Source organism: Trichoderma reesei (assembly GCF_000167675.1).
Source record: "Trichoderma reesei QM6a unplaced genomic scaffold TRIREscaffold_13, whole genome shotgun sequence".
In the NCBI taxonomy this organism is placed as follows: domain Eukaryota; kingdom Fungi; phylum Ascomycota; class Sordariomycetes; order Hypocreales; family Hypocreaceae; genus Trichoderma; species Trichoderma reesei.
The window spans coordinates 542,523-564,756 of NW_006711160.1; the positions used below are offsets into that span (position 1 = coordinate 542,523).

At 54.6% G+C, this 22,234-nt stretch overlaps 5 protein-coding genes across 5 annotated transcripts; 2 read left to right on the plus strand and 3 right to left on the minus strand.

The window, feature by feature from the left end:
• Nucleotides 1–3,799: 3,799 nt before the first annotated feature.
• On the plus strand, nucleotides 3,800–6,635 carry TRIREDRAFT_108829 (Hypothetical protein; the record flags this gene model as incomplete). The annotated part of the gene is made up of 4 exons (XM_006966501.1): nucleotides 3,800–4,736; nucleotides 4,791–4,792; nucleotides 4,891–6,171; nucleotides 6,255–6,635. 4 exons carry the CDS (start codon nucleotides 3,800–3,802, stop codon nucleotides 6,633–6,635), a joined length of 2,601 nt encoding a protein of 866 aa, XP_006966563.1.
• A 3,353-nt stretch (nucleotides 6,636–9,988) lies between these two features.
• Nucleotides 9,989–11,047, plus strand: TRIREDRAFT_38781 (uncharacterized protein; the record flags this gene model as incomplete). Its single annotated transcript, XM_006966434.1, has 1 exon — nucleotides 9,989–11,047. A coding segment is annotated over one exon (1,059 nt), but the record flags the coding sequence as incomplete, so codon positions are not given.
• Nucleotides 11,048–12,155: 1,108 nt separating this feature from the next.
• TRIREDRAFT_64212 (uncharacterized protein) lies at nucleotides 12,156–13,376 on the minus strand (the record flags this gene model as incomplete). The annotated part of the gene is made up of 2 exons (XM_006966593.1): nucleotides 12,156–12,880; nucleotides 12,992–13,376. The coding sequence occupies 2 exons, from the start codon at nucleotides 13,374–13,376 to the stop codon at nucleotides 12,156–12,158; spliced, it is 1,110 nt and encodes a 369-aa protein (XP_006966655.1).
• Nucleotides 13,377–15,430: 2,054 nt separating this feature from the next.
• On the minus strand, nucleotides 15,431–16,263 carry TRIREDRAFT_108832 (uncharacterized protein; the record flags this gene model as incomplete). The annotated part of the gene is made up of 2 exons (XM_006966594.1): nucleotides 15,431–15,709; nucleotides 15,781–16,263. 2 exons carry the CDS (start codon nucleotides 16,261–16,263, stop codon nucleotides 15,431–15,433), a joined length of 762 nt encoding a protein of 253 aa, XP_006966656.1.
• A 3,173-nt stretch (nucleotides 16,264–19,436) lies between these two features.
• TRIREDRAFT_108833 (uncharacterized protein) lies at nucleotides 19,437–20,573 on the minus strand (the record flags this gene model as incomplete). Its single annotated transcript, XM_006966595.1, has 2 exons — nucleotides 19,437–19,483; nucleotides 19,844–20,573. The coding sequence occupies 2 exons, from the start codon at nucleotides 20,571–20,573 to the stop codon at nucleotides 19,437–19,439; spliced, it is 777 nt and encodes a 258-aa protein (XP_006966657.1).
• Nucleotides 20,574–22,234: the final 1,661 nt, after the last annotated feature.

Here is a 22,234-nt window from a genome sequence, read left to right on the forward strand (position 1 = left end):
CTGTATGCTTAGAAGAAGAAACAACCAAATCAGACGCTGTCAACATGTGAGGTGAAAAGAGAGTAAGGCTAAGCTTTTCCGTTTCATGGAGTCTGATGTACGGGACGTAGCAACCTCGTATATGCAACCAGCCGCGTCCTAGGCGCCGAGTGGCTTGCAGCAGCTCTGGATTGATCTGCCCCCAATCGAATCGTTCCCGAAATCGAGATGCGAGATCTCTCTCCAATTTCGGGAATGGTGTTTACGATCTTGAAGAGGGCGGGTATTACATAGGCTGATTGATGGCGTTTCCTTACTTGTTGTTCCTCCCGTGTCCAATGATCTAGAGGCAAAATCTCGTACAGTAATGGAAGAACAGAACAGCAGTCACAATGCCGCGAATGAATGTCAATGCTACCTGTTCCTGATGCTACGACCTAGGCACCTCTAGCGGGTGGAAGCATTTTGCACCACGTGCGCTTCAACCGTCAATGCCGCCATGATATCATCTCCCAGCACTTGGACATTTTTTTTGATATTGCAGAGTAGCAGCGCTACGGGACTAGCTTGGGAGCCTAGGTACGAGCACAAGTGACGGGTATCACCACCATGGCTTGTTGGAGGATTGATCACAGGGCTAATTGGACAAGAGGACATCAATGCCTTAAGCAAGGGTGCCCTAATCTGCTGGTTGCTTCGAGATGAGATTGGATGCGGGTTCTTTGTGATTTTATGTTGCGTGCTACGTAGCACCACCTTTTTTTTTCTCCTTTTATTGCTCCGAGTTGACTGCGAATCCCTTCATGATTCTTGCAGCACCGAAGTCCAAGGATACCTAGGTACATAGTAGAAGTAGCATCACCTACCTACATGTACCGAGGAACGATTGCACACCCCAGGTGCCGTAAAATCATTTCGTCCTATTGGGTACGGAGTACAAAACAGCCCTTGAGCACCATGCTCTTCCAAGCCACGACGCGTAGTGCATGTAATTACCGAAATCTGGCTGTGTCTGTATCGGATTCTGGTGAATAAGTATTAGTATATGAACCCCGGATCGGGCAGCGCATAGATAGCCAGCATGACCTTGCGTCAATTATCTGCCGGTCAGCGGTTATGCCCCGACAGTCCGCATCTTTTGGTGCTTCGGAACTCAAATAGCGGACGGCATTGAGCAGTTTCGACACCCGTCAAATCCCGTGAAGTCGAAGAAATTGGTGGATACAGAGCGGTAGTAGTAGTAGTACCTGAATTTGCTCACGCATGGACCCCCGTTCATCAACCGTTGTTGCAGGCATCGCGGAGGCCTCGTTCCCGGATCAACGAATCCCCAACTCGGGACAGCAATTGGATAACCTGGAAGCCACCTAGTTGACTGGAACCCCCCGATCCCGCCGTAGCGCGGGCGATTGCAGACCGGGAGCAAATCAGGGCCCGGCGACACCGCAATTCAGGGGGAACTGAGCCCACTTCTCCCCCAGCCTCTGGAAGTGCTGCGTGTACTGCGTAATCCATGAATGCCATTCACCACTAAAAAGGTAGCCGAATGCATGGAGGTTTACGCAAAATGGCGCCAGCGGGCCATGAGGCGAGGCGAGGACAAGGCGAACGACTCGCTTTTCGCTTTCGTTGCTGGCAGGGGCCTGAAGGCGAGTGGTCGGACTGTTTTGGGAGCCGTTTGGGGGGGAGACTGCATGCTGGTGATGAGTCCAGCTTATACCTCGTGGCCTGCCTTTTTCAGCACACTCACACTCTGAGGCATATCATGGCAGCTTGCCGGGAGCATTTCATGATCACGGGGAGCAGGTCCTCACACCGACGATTGGGGGACTGGTGGAGAGAGCCTGAGGCCATTTTCGCACCAGCCCAGCGGGTGACCAGTCACGATGCGCAGCATAAGCCGAAGCAGCCAAAGAGAGTCGACCACCGTGCCTATTCGGGATTAAAGCAAGAATGCGGGAGAAGACTGGACCTTGAATACCTACAAGTACCTAGGTACGAGTACTTGGTGCTTGTGCTTGTGCTGTGCTGCGCTGCCCAGCCCGTAGCGAGATGCAAGTACCTGCCTTGCAGAGGCGTTTTCCCCTGACCTTGTCCAGCGCATTGACGGTTGATTGCGAGTGTTTGTATTGATGAATGTTTGCACCGGAGAGGTCTGACTGAGACCCTCAGGTACCATCACAGAGGATAGATACCTAACCTCAATACATATGCAAGTACCTTGGGTGCTATCACCGCCTCCCGATCGAATCTCTGATTTGCCGTGGCTTCCCTCTACCTAATCCTTCTCTCCCCTGGTCGTCTTTGTCCCTTTCATCCCCCTTCTTTCAGCCACCTCTCTTCCTACTATCGTACCATCTCAGATCGTCGACGGGAATCTGTGGACGCGCCAGCTAGGACACCCAAACCCGGTCTGGCACTGTCCGCCCCCCCCCCCCCCCCCCCCATGCCGAGCTCCCTCCTCTGTCTGCCCCCAAACTCGCCACGGGCCCGTCTGCTACTAGTATCAAGAAATTACACCCGGCCTTCTGTTTTTCATTTCACCAGCAAGGGCAGGACAGCTCATTTCCGACCCTGTGCCAGATCATTGATCTCTGCCAGCACGAAATCGCCAAAGCCCCCCCCTTTTGACGCACACCCCCCGGGGGGAGGCAACGTGTGGCCAGGCCCAGTCAGCCCTTTCGATTCGAGCTCTGCCGCATCCCTGCTCTAGGTCTCTCTGCTCGCACTGCCGTTTCAAGCGCCGTTGCGGGTCATTGCCTTGCTTCTTTTTTTTTGTTGTGTTTCTTTGGTTTTCTTCTTCGTGCCTTTGCGTCTCACGCCACGGCTTCATTTTCCTTGACCCAGCTGGTACATGTATCTGCCTTACCTAGGACCTAGGTAGGTACCGACCTAGGTACTCAATTTCATACAGGCTTGATAGGTACCTGACCTGAACTAGCCTGGCCTGATCGAGCTGCTACCAGGTACCTACTAGGTATGTAGGTATTGCCGGGTTGTGATGGTGCTAGTACTTCTACTCGGCTCCCAACTCCGTCCAAAGCGTCGGAGCGTCGTTTAGAGCATCTGTACTGTACCACCGGCACTGGCACTGGCCCTGGGGTTTTTGATTTTCTTAGCACTTCAGCTGCTGCTTGGGAGAGACTCGAGACATTCGATCGTTGAGGCTTTCAAAAAGGCTGCCGGTGCACCAGTTGGCCCCAACGGCAGCATCTCGCGGGTGAGAGGCCAGCCCACCTACAGCACACCCGACACCATTCAAGGTTCTTACACCCAGGTCGATATCGGGCCCTGCTTGCCTCTTTCCGCCTCGATATCAGTTCTCTTCGAACTGGTGCTACCTCATCAGGTCCGTTCTGAGCTCTGTGGTTTGTCTTGTTCATCGCATCCATTTCCATTCAGCCTCAGCCACCACGGCAATACAAAGTACCTACCTAGGTTATTGAAGGTACCTTACCGACCAACCTGGGACCTGAACTGCCCTGGAATTAGCGCTGCGCCGGTACAGGTATCAATTGCTATAGCACGCCCCAGGTACCGACCTAGGGGCGCCACAGTGTGGGGATCGGCGGCTTAGCTGCACCGTCCAGCGCCCTTCTCTAGGTCTCTTGGGGCTCAGCTTCGTTCCACTGCCGCTTCCATCCTGCAGGCACGGGCGCAACACCACCACAACCCCCAACCCAAAGCACGCCTCTCTCCAATCTCGTGGCGTCTGGGCTAGCCGCTTCCGCTTCCATTCCCTCTAGTCGGGCTCGCTGTTCCTCCTCCTCCTCCTCCCTCCTCCCGCCTCCCGCCTCCCGCCTCGCTCCCACCACCCGCAATGAGCACCATCAGCGACCGCAATGCGCCGCTCTCCCCAGTCTCTGTAGGCGGCAGCGAGTGGTCCTTCTCCCGCTACCAAGGCAACGACGACGGCTCCGGCTCCTATCCCAGCCGGCCAAACAACATCCTCACGTCGCCTCCCACCTCCGGGGCCATGAGCATGAATGGCTTCCCCCCGGGGCCGACCAACACCGGGGGCCCGTCGCCGCCGCCCTCCGTCGGCCGCTCCAGCAACGGCATGAACATGTACGCCAGGAGCGAGGCCGGCGGCGAGTCGCCCACCACGGCCATCGACGACGGCGTCCTGGCCGAGCACTACGTCGCCCTGCGCGTCTTCCTCACCTCGCGCGACCCCAACGTCAAGCAGCCGCCCAACAAGGCCCGCGACAAGCTGCTGCGCCTGTCGCCCGTCCAGTTCTTCGAGCTGAGCACCGACGTCTACGACGAGCTGATGCGCCGCCAGGCCGCCGCGCGCATCCCCCCCAATGCGCCCAACGTCCCGCCCGCCTTCCTGCTGCCCGAGAAGACGTTCCATCCCAAGCGGAACCAGGCCCGCCAGCGCCTCTCCTCGCTCGGGCCCCCTCGCTTCCGCGACCTCGCCGCCGATGTCTTCCACGAGCTGGAGCGCAGGTATCCGCAGTTCATGGGCAACGACATCCCGCGCGTCGGCAGCTCCATGTCCAACCGCAGCGGGCCCATGAATCGCACAGCAACGCCCTCCAACGGCAACGACTACCCGCCGAGGGGCCAGAGCCGCATGCGAAGGCCGTCCAATGCCAGCTCCATCAGGGGGCCGCCGCCCATCGACACGTACGGCGTGCCGCCCTCGCCCAGCATCCCCAATGGCAACTTTGCCCGGCCCATGCCGCGACACCCCACGCAGAACAACACGATTGTACCTAATAAGAGCACAATGATTGAAGAGGACGACGATGGTGCCGACGATTATGGGCTCGGAGACACGTCTGAGAATGGACAGGCAACCTCAGAGGTGAGTTTCTTTTTTATCTATTTTCGTCTTCCTTTGTAGATGCTCCTTCATGGGTACTTTGCCACGGGGCCAGTGGTCTAGATTCTAACGCATGCCAGGCGGATAAGAAGGCTCTCGAAGACTACGAGGCGCAAGTCAAAGACTTAAACTCCAAGATTCAAAGCATGGAAGATGAAATCAAGAAGAAGGAAGAGGAAATCAACAATTTACGTGATAATCAGTCCCAGGCCGCCGCCAAAGATGAAGAGAAGCAGGAGTTGGCAGAGGTCCGCTCTGACCTCGAGGGCAAGCTGACGGAGGCGGAAAAGCTTAGCAACTCGCTCAAGCAGGAGCTCGAGCGCATGCGCGAAGAACACGAAAACGAGACTCGGCAGCTTCGGGAACAGGTCCGACAGAGCGTCAGCGTCATGTCCTCTGCAAGCGTAAACGAGGACCTGCAGCGTGAGAACGAGGAGCTGCGACAGTCGCTCCAGCTCCAGCAGCAGATTACGGAGGAGGCGCGGGCCGAAGCTCGAGAGTTCCTGCGCGAGATGCGGCAGCTCTCTCAGCAGAGCGGCTCTACATACGAGAGACAGGCCGAGCTCGAAAAGACGATTGAGCAGCTCGAGCGCGAGGTTGGGGAGTGGAGAAACCGCTACGCCAAGACCAAGACCCAGATCAGGAGCCTGCGAGGCTCTTCCGCCGGATTCAGCGTGGATGGAGATGCTACCAAGCTTCCGAGCGATAACACCTTGCTGGACGAGGGTGGACGGGTCAGGGACGTCCACGTCACCAAGTACCAGATGGCCATCGACGAGCTCCTGCAAAAGGTCCGCGACGATAACCCAGAAAACGTCATAGATGCCATGAAGGCGGTTGTGGTCAGCGTCCGGCGCATTACGAGAGACCTGGACGAGTCCGCACCGCGTGGAAGCGAAGCGTCTCAGCAGCAGCAGAGAAAGCTCAGGGCGAGGATCTCCGCCACCGCGAACAGCTTGATCACCGTCTCCAAGAGCTTTGCGGCCAGCGCCGGCATCACTCCCATCTCCCTTGTGGATGCTGCGGCGTCACATCTGACCGTAGCCATTGTTGAGATGCTTAGGGCCGTCAAGATCCGACCCACGCCCACCGAGGAGCTGGAGGGCGACGAGGATGGAAACGCGACCCCCATCGACTCCAGCGGCTTCTTCTCCCCGCGCAGCACGGCGCGAGGATCGGCAACCCACGACGGCCTGCCCCCGGCCCCGGCTTTCAAGACGCTTGCGAACATCAGGGCGAGCATCGAGTCCTCGGCCTATAGCCCCGTCAACTCCCCCCGGGCATCGGTGGATGCGTATGCGAAGTCGGCGCCCAACGGACACGCTGAGGAACACTACGACGGCCCAATCGCAGGTCTGAAGGTACGGGCTTAGGGCGACAACTAACAAAGTTGAAGAAAACAATACAAACACGACCCCACGACTGTGAACTGACCATGGCCCAGACCTACCTTGAAGAACAAAACACCCTGTTAATACCCGACATTCACAACTTAGTAAACTGCGCTCGGGCGGACGGTGACATCGGCCAAATCACTACGCATGTCAGCTCCATCAATGGCTTCGTGGACAAGATCATCTCAGAGACTCGACGATACGGACGCGGCAACATGGTCGTTCGCCTGAGCGAATGCCGAGACCGCCTCGTCCAAGCCAACCGCCGAGGCCAGGAGATGGCAGCCTCTCAAGTCGACGAGAGGGAGTGGAAAGCTTGGTCCTTGATGTTGCCACCCATTGCGTTTGAGATTGCTCGGGAAACCATGGATCTTGTCGAAATGGTGGAGGAGCTTGCGGCGGCATCACAAGACGCAGACGACTTTTCATGAGCCTGGCAAGCCGGCATTAATCATTAATTTCAATAAAACCGCTTTCTGTCTCTTTCTTTTTTCTTTAACGGGAAGAGAGGCAGGAAGGGGTCTCTGGAGATCTTTCGCGGAACATGGATTTAGTTATCCTCCTTCCTTATCAGGTGTTTCTACCAGATGCTTCCATCTTCGTTACCGGCGTCACCCCCTCACTCCTGTTCGCTTTCTTCTCTTGGAGGGGGTGAGGAGGAGGAGTCTCAATACCCCCTTGTGTATATGCTTTTTTTTCTTCTCTTCTTTCGCGGCAAAGGCTGTGTTGTTCTGCCTGTTTATCTCATTTGCGAATGATATGGACTAGCCTTTGCTGTCTGGCTTATTTTTTGTGTTTTTCTTCTTTTCTTTATTCTATTTGAGCGGGGGATGTGGGAAAGACATATGCCCTGATGAAGTTATGTTGTCAGGAGAAACGAGCCGGTTTTGGGCTTTGCTGTTGCGGATATCAAGAATGGATGGCATCATCATGGCCGCGAGTGGATAGGACAAAAAGAACGAACAATTCATCAATCGTGCGAAGAATGGGGAGGGTTCTGGGCTGCATGCAGAGAATGAAAGAATCAATAAAAGGGTGTCTTTACAACTTTTTGTTTTGCCTTCTGCTGCGTTGGGTTGTGTGTGTCTTTGTGTGGACTCTTTCTTCCAGATGAGTCTCGAGAATGTGTCTGGTGATACTACCTACTACTGATTTGAGCACACACCGAATGGTAAAAAGTCAGACGTTGACGAACATTTGTCTCAGCTCGGGCGTATGATAATATAACAGTAGCCGTAGTAGCAACGTCACACACCAGCGCCCGAGATAGCGTCGTACAGATGCAATCATTATCCCGAGATGTCTTCTTGTGCCTTAAGAATTGGTCGTCTTCCTAACACGTGCAGGAGGTGATAAAACTGTAGTGTATGTGCTTCATACTACTAGGTAGTAATACCTACCGCTGTGCCACCACTTGCACCACGCAAATGTGCCCCCCCCCAGACCCCTGGATCGATCCCCCGCGCGTCAAGTCGATAAGAGCGAATCCTTCCCCTTTGAAAAGAAAGTGTAAAAACGGGGGTGCTTGTCGATCGCGGAACAGGCAATCAGAAGCTGACCTGATCCCTGTCCTTCCCGCTTGGCGGTGGGTGGCTCGATTTGCGATCCCGCGCGTCCACTTTTTGAGCAAGAGGATCGAAGGGAAGGGCAAGGGCAAAGGCATCGGCAGTGAAGTACTGCAGGTGAAGGCTCAACGAACTGTTGATAAAGTCACCTACTGAGGACGACTGGTTACATACCTAGGTAGGTACGTAGGTTTTGATATCGAGGGTGCCTGAGATGATGGAGGTGGACGGGTTTCCGGATTGGGGGATCACGGGGAGGGTTCTCGAGGTCAGGTGGTACCTTGGGAGGGTTGTGCTGTGGATGGGGGTTGCGAGGAGAACACGAGTGCTTGTCTACTAGGTACTTCGATTGCACGGCATCAATACTGGGATTCTGGGCTGAATCGGTTCTCTGCATGCCATGGCTTGCAGCCACAATCTGCCATCGCAGCTCATGGTCCTCATGCGAATCCATCAGTCCCCTCTAGAAACCAGTCGCCAGCGCAGCAGCACAGCAGGGCGGGTACCAGTCAAGCACGCACCCGCGCCAGCCAAACGGCAAGTACCCCCATCACTAGCACCTCGATCCAAGCCAAACGAAAACGCCTCCCCAGAAAAGACAAGCTGGGAACTGCCACCACCACCACCACCAGCTTTCACACACTCACACCCTCACCTTCTCTACCTTACTTGTTCCATTTGCCTTGCGGAATTTTCCTGCTTTCTCCAGGTCTTTTTCTTTCTACTTCTCTTCCCATCCTGACGGCGTTTCTTGTTCTTAACTCGCACACTCCTTCTTTGTCTCATTCTCTACTTTGTTCTCCCTCGTCCTCCCTGCGTTCCTCCATCGCAACTCCTCACCTCGACTGCCGTTTATTTATTTTTTTTCCCACACTTCTCCGAGAGCGGGTGTTTTGTTTGTTCCCGGATATAAGTAGCCATTTTGGCTTGACTTTGACGTCAGCGAAAGACCAAAGAGATTCGCAGCGGCAACGCCGAAAATTCTGCTTTTTTGGCGTTTTGGTGGCTTTTGGCGAAAGTCGATTCTGCGATTCCCTCTCTACTGCTGCGGGCCTACCGATTGTCATTCTTTTTTTCAGCCTTGGGTCGTTTGTTCTCAGTCGTCATTCAAGAGCAAGAACGCACCTCTCTCCCTTTTCAAGTCCTCTCTCACTTTCACGCACACACACATACACACTCTCTCTCTGTCTCTCTCTCCTCTCTAAAGTAGGGGATTTCTCAACGCAAGTACAAGGAAGACTTCACTCTACTTTTCGAAAAAAAAAAAAAAAAAAAAAAAAAAAAAAAAAAAAAAAAAAAGCAGCGCCCTCTGCACTGTTCTTTTTTTTCCCTCGATTTTCTCTTCCTTCCCGGTTGATTCTCCTCGCGAATCGTGTTTGCTCAAGGTGCAGCTACCCGTGCCCTCTCTTTTTCTTTTGCGAGGTGGGCGGGAATCAGCCTCACTCTTCTTCAACACGGCCGCGGCCTGTTTCAGCCTTGCCGACCCAGAACCAACAACTTCGCCGTTTTCCTCCACAAATTGTCCATATCTTCTCTTGATCTTGAGTACAGCTTGGAGCGACGCAATACGGTCAAGGTTGACACAGGATCAGCCTGCCTTTCAGCCTTTGGTTCTCCTAGCGACTTGAGGGCCGTCGACCGGTACTCCGTTAGCCACTCACAGGCTCAGCGACATCCAGGATACGAATTTCATGAGAATCATGGAGAGGATTTCTAGTCACGAGGAGGCCACCGAGGCTGCCTGCGATGTGGTTCGGAACATGAAAAACCGCCTAGAGCAAAGCCCTTCAGAGTTGAACGTATCTCACTCTTTGTCTGCGCCTTCGTCTTGTGTTCCTCTCGAAAGAGGAGCCGAGTGGGCTAGCCCAGGAACTGAAAACGAGAGACTCGTTCAGAAAGAGGATAAGAACCCAACTTCCTACTCTGAACCTCTCACGCAGTCGACTGAAGAACCTCAACAACGATTCCCCGCGTCGGCCGTCAGCTTATCAGTGACATCGATGCATCCTTTACCTGAAGCAACAACTCAGTCGACACTGGCCCTCGAAGCATTGCCTACATCATCACCAATGGATCAGATACCAGCTCACGAAGCACTTCACGAACATGTTGAAACCCTGCAAAGGGAGAAGCTAGAAACTATCGGCGCCCCTTATCCGATTCCCCCGCCAGAGAAGCCGATTGATGAAGTTGAGCTGCTGAGATTTGGCAGCTCTACGGACAATAACAGCTCTCCTCTGTCAAGATGCAGTAGACTTAGTTCGCCCTTGAGTGAGCTTGAAGCTCCTCCAATAGCGTTCTCTTATGACGGCCCCCCCGGGCATCGGATTCTACATCTGCGGCCAACGCCCGAGCAGTGGAACGATTTCCCAGCACTGCTGTCTTTTGCACAGAGCCTCCACGCTGAGCAGGATGGTTGTTTCAAGATTGTGCTGCCCGAGGAACTTCAGGAACCGCTTCCGGAAAAGAAGTCTCAACAAGCTCTCGCCAATGCGTATAGGATTCGGCAAACGAATCATCGGACCTTTTGGCAGGTTGCCACAGTTCCAAGCGATGGTACCTTTTCTTCTTCAGAGCCAGATGCCGAGCTTTCGGCAACCCCGGACGAATGTTTCAAGAGGTTGAAGAAGCTCTTCAACAAGAGCATTGACAAGCAACTGCGACATATTCGCTATAGGGTTGACGTCCCAGCGTGGACTGCGAAGCAGAGACTGGAAGCCGGTGTTCCGGAACGAAGCCCAATCCACCCCCTGGCTGGCGACAAGCTCGATCATACAAAAGCCATTATCCCTGGAGTACATACGCCCTATGTGTACGAATCAGCACAGCATTTTGGAGCGACCTTTCAGCTTCATGCTGAGGATTTCCGCCTTTCGTCGTTGAACCATTTGTACAAGGGCCGGAAGATATGGGTCGTGGTTCCGTCCACGGCAGTTGACCTGGCTGAGGAGGCCCTAAATCGGAAGGGCAGGTGCTCGCAATTCATGCGCCACCGAGCCGAGTTCTTCTTCCCAGACAAGCTTCAGAAGATGGGGATTCCGTACCGGATCGTTGATCAGCGCCCTGGTGAAACCATTGTCATACTGCCAGATGCGTACCACGAGGGTTTCAGTACTGGATATACGCTGGCCGAGGCCAAAAACTATGCAGATAGCGAATGGACATCCGACACGTATCAGCCATGTGAGTCGAGTTGCCAGTTGGCCACGGCCATTCCAGAAGAGTATATGCGGGCTCTGGGGGAAGGAGAGGCAAGACTTGACCTGTGTGTTGGCTATAATGGGCATGAGGACAACGACGACGAGCAACCTGGGAATAAGCAGCACGAGGGAGGATTGCAGACTAAGGGCGAGAGCTCGTCGACTGGACCACCATCGGGCCTTGCGCTCAAGCGGCCGATGGAGATGGATGTTTCGGAAGAGATCATTGCCAAACACCCTCGACTTGACTGAGGACTTTTCTTTCATCATAGACTCTACCCTCTCTCTTTTTTTTTTTTTTTTTTTTCCTCTTTCTTTTTTTTTTTTTTTTAACCCTAGGGCTGACGATCTGGTATCGGTGAAGAAAGGGCTGAATCTATGGTTATTTTGTCCTCTACTTTTATTCTCTCTTCCGAAAGCATATGCAACTTTACTATCCGGCGGGTAATACGGAATTCAATGGTAATGAAAGGGTCTCTGAGGAACAATTTCCGTCGGCGAACGGAGAACACGGAGACGGGAATGGGTCGAGTTTGCAGGAATTGGCAATGATATTTTTTTGAAAAGTCAACTCGGCGATGCCGGGCGTGACAGCATGGACTGACACCGGGAAAGCGTCAGAGGGGTCAACTTGACTCGTTGCAACGACGGAGTTTGGACTTGAACGATGAATTGATAGAGAGGGAGACGGCAAAGGGCAAAAGAAAGGGTTAGGAAAATCGGCGTTTTAGTGAGCTTGAGAACTGCGGTTCTCGCCAAATCTCTTTTCTTACTATTTGTATGATTCGATAACAGTGCCTATCATCAGGTCTTGAATGATGAAATCGTATCGCATGCTGCCAGCTAGTTTATGCACCTCTGTAAGTGTACCGGAATCTATTACCGAAGATGCTGTCAGAGCAATGGCGGTCTATTAGAGAGTAGTGTATTCGTGGTTACTTGATTTTGATCTTCTGTGTCTTGTAAACTCTTCTCTTCTCCCACGTCTCCTCTTCATTAAACGCATTACTTTCGTCATGACATCTAGCCAACGTACAAATCATCATCTCTCAAACAATGCAAGCCAACGTTGATGCTTCGTGAATCATGTAACATCAAGTCACGTCAGTCTCATGACCACCGGGATCACGATCCATCCTCCTCCCCCCTTGTTTTGTTTTGTCATCCATCGCCATTATGATGTCGTCTAGAATCCGCGCCTCTCCTGGTGCTGTCGGTCCAGCTCGTCCCGGAAAGCATTCCGAGCCCCTCCCCTGGTGCCCTGGCCGTCAAAGTTCTCGTGGACGGGCGTCCCCGCCAAGCTGCCCAGAGCCTCGCTGTCCCGACGGCCCGAGATGGGCGCGTCGTGATACTCGCCGTCGGACAGGTGGTCGTCTGCGTTGTGCAGCTGGATGCTGGCGGCGTCCTTTTGGCCGCGGAACAAGTTGCGGCGGGCCTTGCGGCCGCTGTAGCCGTGGCGCGAGCGGCCCATGATGCTGCCGAGGTGGATGCGGCGCGCGCTGCGGTTCCAGAGGAAGACGCCGATGACGATGAAGAGCACGCTGCCGAGGGCGACGGGCAGGGCAATGGACAGGGTGCGGCCCTTGGGCACCTGGGGCTCGGGGTTCGAGGGCAGGGCCGGGTCCTGGAAGGCGACGTGCAGGGGGATGGAGCTGTTGCTGTCCTTGGAGCCGCGCGGGGCGACCTGCAGCGTGATGGTGACGTTGTTGGTCTTTTGGCCCTTGAGCATGTCGCCCGTGACCTTGAGGGGGAAGACGCCCCAGGAGGTGGGCACGCGGTCCTGGTCAAACGTCTTGAGCTTGACGAATTCGTTGCTCGTCTTGTTGAGGAAGTCGAGGCGGACGGTGATTTCGTACGTCGAGTTGGACGTCTTGACGCCCGTCTTGTTGTAGTAGTCGGGGTCCCAGGTGACTGTGTGTGTGTAAAGCAAGGGCAATTGTTGTTAGTCAACTGTAATCTCTCGAATCCTTCACTATTTGTCCCTTTTCTTCCCAATGTCAATGTCCAAAGTGTCCCACTCACTGTAGTAGGTGTTGCCCGTCAGCAGGGTGCTGGCATTGTAGGGCGAGCAGAACGGCGCGTCGTCGCCATCCTTGTTGTAGCAGCGCGAGAAGACGCCCTCGCCGTCCTTGGACGTGGCCGTGGGGTTTGGCGGGCGGCCGGTGCTGGTGGTGATGGAGCCCCAGGTGGTCCAGGTGTAGACCGAGGCGGTGATGTCGTGCGGCGCGACGCTGACCAGCGTGGGCGTGCCGCTGATGGTGGTCATGGAGGGCGTGATGGTCTTGACGGGCTTGCCCTCGTCGCCGACGGTGACCCAGGGGGCCGTGGGATCGGCTCGGGGCTCGATGTTGGCGCGGCGAGCGAGGTCGAGGGCTGCCAGTTGAGGCTCGGGGGTGGCCTTGGGCATGGCCATGGCAGGGCTGCAGAGCGCGGCTGCGGCGCCGAGGAGGGCAATGGCGTGCATTATGCTTGTATCGTCTTCTTTTCGCTTCCTGGATACTGCCAATTGGTGGGCCTGGAAATCCAGAAAATTTCGTTTGAACCTCGAGGGTTGTTGAATTGTAGGACGCGTCGAGAGGGACTAGATAATAGATGGCAAGACGAGGGACAAATCAATGTCGCGTCCAGCTAACGAATGAGTGATACAATCAATTGCCGCAAGGAAAGGACCAAACAAGAGAGAGAGAGAGAGAGAGAGACGAGGGTAGAAGAGAGGGAGGAGAGGGGTCAAAGAAGGAGAGAGAGGTAGAGAAGGAAAACAAACAAGGAGTCGGTGCCCATAGTAGGTATTAGAAGAAAAAAAAAGAGCCAGCAGAGAGTTTCACCAGTGTCCTGCTTAGTACTACATACTACGGAGTTTCCGGCCTTCCATTCCTTCTCCTGGACTCGCATTGTTCCCCATCACCACTAAAATCCTGCTAGCCGACCTTGATGCAAACAAGGTACGAGCCGATTGCCCGAACGGGAACAGCGAGGCTTTTTGTCGACGCTCTCATTTGATGGCTGGTTGGGCGACAAAATGCCGCTGATGGGGGACCTTGCAGATGGATCTCGGACGCTTGGGCTGGTTTGGCCTTTGTCGAGTGGGGGGGAGAGAGAGAGAATAGGGGGAGAGGGACTTCTGGTGCCTGTTCCAGAAGAGACGATTCTGAGTCAAGGTATGTAGTATCGAGAATTGTCTTGTATATCTTGCTCTTTCTCCTCCCTGACCAAGATGCGGTGAACAACAGCCTTCTCACGCACAAGTACTAGCAGATACTCCAGCTGGGTGGCATCGCAGGCGACACCAGTCCGGGCAACACTCCCAGCCGCCACACAGACCTTTTCCCAGCTTTGACCGCTCATGGAACAGATCCATACCAGGTTATACATACTACCAGCTCTTGGCACACGAGCACCCGCATTACTACTATCGCTGTACCTACCTTAGTCAGGGGTCATGGACCTGACTTCGCCTGTTAGCGAGACGCGGTGCTCCGTCCTTGTCGGCCTAGCAAGCGATTAGAGAACAGCCAGCTGTGGTTTGCTGCAGAACACGGACAATGTCCTGCGGCGGTGCAAAGCGAGACATGCGGTCCGCTACTATGTATGTAAGGTACATAGAATGATGTACATATCAAGATCCATAAGGTACGATGATGCGCATCAATGGCTTATCATCCGTTGAAAGCACCATTTACGCGCAAATTTGCCAGGCTTCTGTACAGTCCTTCTCACGGATTGAAGCCACAAGTTCCAAAGGGTAAAGCCGGTGAGCATGACAATGTCCGTGTGTCGTGGTCGATGCATTGAACAAGTCGTGGGTCAGCAAGGGGTCCACAAAGAATATCCCGATCCCCGGTAAGAGAGGCTCAACACGATCACTGACAGCACTCACCAAGCCATGAAATAAATCTGGTACATAGAGTTGCATATCATGCATTTTTTTCAGCATTGTATCACGATGAGCATTCTGAAGATGCTCATCCCGCTTCATTAGTACCTAGGTAGATGGCCATATCAGGCTGGGTATAATCGCACTGTTCCCCTCCCTATGTTGGTTCGAAGCATCAAGTAACAGCCTGCCTTGTCAGACCCGTTTCCTTCAAATCATCATGTTGTTAAGCTGGTCATGATCCTCATCGGCCGTGATATAGAACAAAGCTCATAGATGGCCGCCGTCATACCAGCTGCATATCACGTATGTGCTTTCAAAATGTGTGTTGTGTAGCTTCAACAGTCCAAAGGGTGTGTATAATTCCCCTTCCCTGGCAATGACAGACTATGTGAGATGTTAGCCCATATGCTCAAAGTCTATGAGCAGGTGGTGATAAGCCCACCTACCTATGTTTAGATCGTTGTGATTCCTGCAAGCAAACCATCCACTGGTATTTGCCAATGGAGCTGGGTCTCAAGGGCACCAGTCAAGTATATCTCGTATCTTTTCGAAGGCGTCGGCATATTGGATGATGTTTCAGGCGTCTAAGGCGTGACGGACCCGATGGGCATTCCGTCGTCTCCAAACTCAATGGCCCTTCTCCTTTTCTTGACCTCGTCATCATCTTTGATGGTGATTGCTCCCATATATCTGGAAAAGGCCGAGACCTCAATCTCTGAGGATGCGGATGAAAAGTCGTCTTCGTCGCTGCTCTCAAAGACTTGGCTATGCATGGACTGCTCCGCCATTTGGACAAGAGTCAGGGCTTCTTCGCCACGCCATTGATGGGGCATGCCCGTGAACGGCACAGGGTTCTTCTCGGGCTGCAGTACCATGTTAGAACATCGACCTCGAACATCGCACTTGACCCCAAGCCCTCGGCGTGGTAGTTTACCTGGATCTGTGCGACTTCCGTTGACGAAGACGCAGTGGCAGAAGCAGCAGCAGCAGCAGCAGCATCCCCAGGAGGCAGACTCAAAAACGACTCCCGCCTCTCGCTCGCCTTGACGACAGGAATCTTCTTGAACCACTTTTCAGCAAACTCGGCCTTCCTGGCCTTGTCCTTGGCCTCCCACTCCGCTCGAGCCTTTGCCAGAGCAGCAGCCCTGGCGGCCTCGGCCTTGGCGCGCTCCTCGAAGAGCTTGGCCGCGATGTCGGTGCTCTTGCACTCCTTGGTCGGACACTCGTAGACGGTCATGTGGCGCTTGAGGCGCTGGCGGTTGTTTTCGGGGAACTGCTCGCATTCAGAGGGGTGCTGGGATGGGAGGCCGACAGCGCAGCCCTTCTTGAGGAGCTGTCTGTTCTCGGCGCAGCGGTCCCAGTTGTAGTGTCTCCAGGCGCCGCAGAATCTGCATTTGACAATGTACTGCAGACACATGCTTGGAGTTGTTAGTTGGTGGTGCGTAGTTGAACTTTCAAATGTGTGTTTGGACTGTGATGCTTCCTCTGGTCTGGCCAAAAAGGAGTGATGCTGTGCAGCAGAGAGGAGAGAGAGGGATTGCAGGGGGAGAAGACGATGACGAGAAGGAAGAAGGGGAGAAGGATGAGAAAGTGCCGGGCGGTGCGCGTTCAGCTTCGCAATCTGCGGCAGAATTTACTGTTCACCAACTTGCAGCTGCGCACAATGGCACCGTTCACTGGCTTTCGACAACTGAGCAGCTGGGTCAAGGGGGGGTAGACAAGTGTTGGAGCAGAGACTCAGGCTGCCTGGCAGTTGGACAGATGGCAAAGCACGGTAGGGGAGTCATTGCAGCTCACCTCGTCCTCACTTTGGCCGTTTGTTGGCAGTCTTTCCTCGCCAAGGACAGTGGACCAGCGATGGATGGGACGAAATTGCATCTACCCAGCCTCTGGTGAATGAACAGAGGTAGTCCAAGAACACTGACGTTTACGACTACAGGCCGTGATTATCTCTAGAATCAGGAATTTGCTGCATGCAGGCCATTATTATGTCACCTTTTTTGTTCATTTGGAACCGTAGCAACATCTCAAGCCGCTGACCAGCCAGTCTTCTTCCTCATGGACCATTTGCCATGTCCCAAACCATCGCAGATTCCACCCTCACTCCTTGCTTATATATTGTAAGTAAGATGATCCAGACTTTGGTATATATGTCCGTGTACAGATAGTAGTGGCTCTGAACATAAGGTAGAAGTGGCTCTGAACTTCATTGGTGCGGTGCCTCCTTTCAAACGGCTACGGCTTTATCTCGAATCTCCAGCATTATCTGCCCAGATGATCAGAAAGATTCTATCAACATTGGCCCTTATTCTCTTCAATTCTCCGCCTCTACACTCCGTCTTCAACATCTCAATTCTATTATCATCACTACTGGCTCAATGGACGGCTCTAATGCTCCATATCTACTACTCATCCAGCAAAGTTGGCGACATGGCCACCCGCTACGCAAATACATTCCATCAAGCTTCTTGGGACAGTCATTTCCCAGTACATACGCAAACTTACCGATATCCGGTCGCACGACGTTCCCGAACTCTAGCTAGCATTTGGCCGTCTGTAAGCAGCTGTTGTGAGGCAACTGCTTCTGGAAAGAGAGGCATGGCAAAACATGCTTACTATACACCTAAATGGCCGTCTTTACTCGGGCTTTAATGTCCCGAGGTCCAGGGGACCATAGTGAAGCTCCGGAAACAAGGAGGAAAAAGACAATAACCAATCAACGCATAAAAAATCCTGGCTGCATCGGCTTGCCCTCTCTCCAGTTGCTCCATCCTTGGTGCTCAAGGAACCTTTAGGAGGGCGACTCCTGGGAATCATCAACAGCGGCAGGTCCAGCTACCCAGCCTCCATCTGACTCTTGATCCCGAGAACATCATGACCCATGTCAACCTCCCAGAATGCATGATGTCGCAACAGTAAGATATGCTGGTGATGAGAATTTTGCGGGCGTCGCACCCTCGTAACATGGAGATCCATTGTAACCCTGCAAGTAAAATCTCTGCAGGGCGCCGCATCACAGCCTCGTCTCTGCTTGGCCGTTGATTGCCAATTCAACACAAACACAACACGAGACAACAACACATGGCCCAGCAGCTGCCTTGTGAACATAGCAGCAGCATCTGGAGATGCCCCTGCCAAGCTTGTCAAGAACAAGGCATGTTTACTCGTCCATCTGGTGCTACCATATCTCAGCCTTTCCTCGACTGTTCGTCGACCGGGAGAGCGTCGAGCGGAAAGTCCACGGCTCGCTCACAGCGAGTGCGGAACGAGAACGAATCGAGCCTGGCAATGCCGACTGAAGCCTCGCCTCCCCGCATTGTCATGCAGAGGCATGCCTCTGCCCTGTACGCCTCGGATGTACTCCGTAGCTGGTAGATCGTCCGTTGATCCCTGCAAATCACACAGCCATGGGTCTCAGCGTCTGCCAAAGCTGCGTCGTGCGGTCGCTCAGCGTCAGCCCGGCTACCTTGTTGTAGTAAATCTGACAGCAGGCGTCCGGGGCATCTCAACGTGATACAAGATCATCTGCGTCGAAATTTGTCGAGCCCCCCCCCCCCCCCCTCGGTCTGGTCTCCGATGCTCTGCTTAATGGGGCCAACCTCAGGCGCCGAGTAGCGAGGCCAGATGGGCGGCTATAGCAGGCATATGCTGCTCGTCGTCAGGCTGTGGCAGCATGGGCAGGGCCAGCCAAAGGCGGCTGCGTTAGCATCGCTCGTGTGTGCGCTGTGTGTGGCCGGGGGGCTGATCACAGGATATCCGAAAAGGAAAGCATACATACACGGACAACCCATACACGAGCACGCATGTAGGGGCGCCACCACTGCTCCGTGCAGTGCACTCGACCACGACCCTGGTAGAAGGAGGATGGAGGGAAACCGGGAAGTTTGGGACATGCAACCAGGCAGGGCCCTGCAGCCGCACCTTTTGGAACGCCACGCATCGAGAGCCTCTTGAGTCGTCCGCATCCCAGTCCTGCTGCGTCTCTGCTTTTCCGTTGCTTTTCTCTCCCTCCTCTCCCTCCTCCTCCTCCTCCTCCTCTTCCTCTTCTTCTTCTTCTTTGTCTTCCTCCTATTTCTTCTCCTCTGCAGCCGTCTTGCGGTAGTCAGGCTTTGATTGTCGGTTTTCGCTCTGTTGCTCAATAGTTCTGCCGCTTCTGGTGGGCAAAACATAGAGTCGAGCACATGAATTTATTCTGTGGATTATTTTATACATGTATCCATCCAGCCGGAACCCTGGCAACCACAACCGGCCACCACGAGGCGCGCACCTGCCCTCAGCCATCAGAGCTCAACCACCTGCCTCATCTCTGTTCTTTGCCTTTATTCACTTCTCTTCTTTTCTTCCTCGTCATACAATTCGCTTTCTTCAAGTCAAACCCTCTTTTCTATTGTTCAGCCCCTGCCAAAATCATTCCCATTCAGCCAAGATGACTCCAGCATTCAACATACGCAACAACGCAAACATCGAGCGTGTCGTGCTAAGCCAGGGCTTGTCTGTGGCTGCATGAGAGCGAACCAACCGGTGGCCGAGTTTCGATGAGGGGGATGCGGACGAGGCGAGCAACGCATCGGGGGGCTCCTTTTCCCCTCTTCAGCAGGCTGGTGGTCTTGTCGTCGTTCGTTCGTTTCCATGAGGGTCTGTTCGTTCGTCCATTGTTCGTTCATTCATTCATTATCATGTATCGATATGTGCCTATAACCTATGCCAGTTCCTGTCCATGACCCTAGTCCTAGTCCCCATCCCCATCCCCATCCCCATCCCCAACCATGATCCTGTCCCTCTGCAACGCCAGCATGGAAGCTGATCCAGGCCGACATGGCCGATTATTAGGCGAGGATCGATCCATTATATCGTGTGTTCCATTCTCCATCAGCTGAGTCCCTCTCAGCTTTGAATCGCCATCCTCTCTCGCCATTCCCGTGCCGCTTGGGCAATTTGCAAGGCCGCTGCCTCGATCCTCCTCGCTCGCTCCATGAGACTGTGGTCTCTCCGCGTACCCGATGGCCTCTTGAGATGGGCAATCATCTCGAGCACGGCCATGTGGTCCACCACCTTGTCCGGATCCCTCATACTCTCGCCGACTCGATCCCGGCCGCCTGACACGGGCGTCCTCCTGCCAGACGCATTACAGGCGTGCTCGACTCCATCATAAAGACAGTTGCTACACGGGCCCGTCACCCCTTGCGCTTCACTAATGCCCTCCGGGGCCACGACGCACTGGGGGGAGATGCCTTGGCCGGCCCGACAACGACTGCAGCGTCTGTCGCTGGTGTTCTGCTCTATGCCCCTCTCGTACATCATGATTGCTTCTGCTACTCGAACTTCAGCGAATGCAGGCTCCTCCCGCCAGCGCCACCTCCCCCATCTGCGGACGGTAGGAAGGGGCCCCAGGGCCTCGATGAGGTATGACCACGGCCGCGCGGATGGCGGCACGGACACGTCGTCAAAGACGCAAAGGGCGTGCATTTCTCTCATGGCTAGGTCGCTTGCCTCGTCGGGATGGTCGCTTGCGTGCCGATCCAGTCCTCCAGGCCAACCCTGTATTGAGGGGCCTTGATCGGCATCATTGTCGCTCTCTTCGGCGTCGTACTCCATCTCGAGCTGGATCTGATGCATCGAACGACCAGCTATGACGGCCGAGGGGTTGGGGATTGAATTGTCGAGGACGAGCGGAGGGAGCACCAGGGCAGGGCCGCGGGCCTGGCCTCCAGGAGCCGCCATTGACATTGTCGTCGACCCGTCATCACTTGTAGATGCTTCGTGGATGCTCATTGTCACCAGTGATATGCGAGAGACACAACGGCTCAGCAGGGCTCGCGGCGCATGTTGCTCCGGAACTCATGTGGCAGGACGACAAGCCCCAGACCCGAGAGACGACAAGACACCACACGATGCTGACGGGAGCAAAAGTGAAGGCAGAGAAGGCGCCCTCGGGGACTGGGGGCATGGTCGTGTTTTTAACCTATTCAAGCAAAAGACGACGGAGCACGGCAGTGAGGTATATGTACCATTTTGCCGCTCTAATGGCCTTGGTACACGTTGGCTTAGCTGTGCCCTGCACTCCCGCAGCAGCTGGATGCGCGTGGGGGAGGGGGTATGATATTAAGCTGGATCCAATTTGACTTTTGGGGCTCTGGAGACAGACCAACAAGCCTCGAGCAGGTGTCCGACAACTCGGCGATGCGCCCCCCTTGCTAGGCCTTACTAGAACGACGACCGCTCGTCCGTGGACAGAGATTAGGTAAGTCTAGAGTAACGGAAACAGCTTTTCAAGGCACGGCTCCATCCGAGCAAGGTGCTGGTCCCGCCGATTTCTCGCAGCTACCATCTCACGAGAAATGGGAGCCGGCAAGCTCTTTTGGGGGCCGGGCCTGGGTGTTGTTGTGCCGGGGAGGGAAGGGGGAGGGAGGGGGCAGCAAGAGGCAAAAGCCAGAAGAGGAGGGACCGGGAAAAAAGACGCTGCCCCATTACCCCATACTGTTCTCTCCCTTTGATTTTCCTGCTTGCGAGACGCTCTCCCGGTTTTCGAGCTGTGGAGCCTCCCCCTCGACGTCGAAGGAAGCAGCGCGAGCATTTAACGGGCGCCCTTGTGCATATGGCTGCTGCCCTTGGCGGAATGTCACATCGGCCGCTGCTTGGAATAGGCCCAGTGCAAAGTGAGCCGCTGCCGGTGACACAGCAAGTGCTCAGCAGATGCAATGCGGAGGCATCAATCCTACCCTGCTGGCAGCCAGTAGCAGCAGGTCGACGACCGACGCACGCCCAAATAATACGAAGCTGCTGCCGATTCGGACGCAGGCCAGGCCAGGCGGCCTCTTCCCCCGCATTCGGTCCTCCTCTTTTTCCTTCTCTTTTCTCCTTGGGCGATCACCTCCCAGCTCAGCCCACCTCCCCCAAGCTTCCGTCCCCTCCCGTACCCCCGGTCTGCTAATGTCATAGGGGGACCCGACCGATCGCATGGGATCCACGCCTGCTAGGTACAGGAAAGCTCCGTGGAGCAGCACACACACAAGCTCTGCTGGACACATGGAACCAGGCCCCGATGGCTGACGGAGTGGTCCCGTGGGACGAGTTGGCTGTGTGGGGTAACGGCAAGGTAGCGAATCTCTTTCTTCTGTCTCCCTCTGTGCTTTTTCCTATTTGGCCCCGTGTCCCGAGTACACACCGGGAGTGTGTACTCCGCGCAGTATTACCCTGCTGCTCATGTCTGCCTTGGGTATGAAGGAGAGGTGAGAGAGTCGGGGGGGCGCTTTTATGTGTTTTTATGCCCGCCTTTTTATGCACACGGTACAGCAGGCAGCTGGCTGGCTGGAGCAGCATCTCGTCTCCGTGGGGGGAAGCGGATCGCGGCTCAGCCAGGGTTCATCGTGGGGGACGTATACTACAAG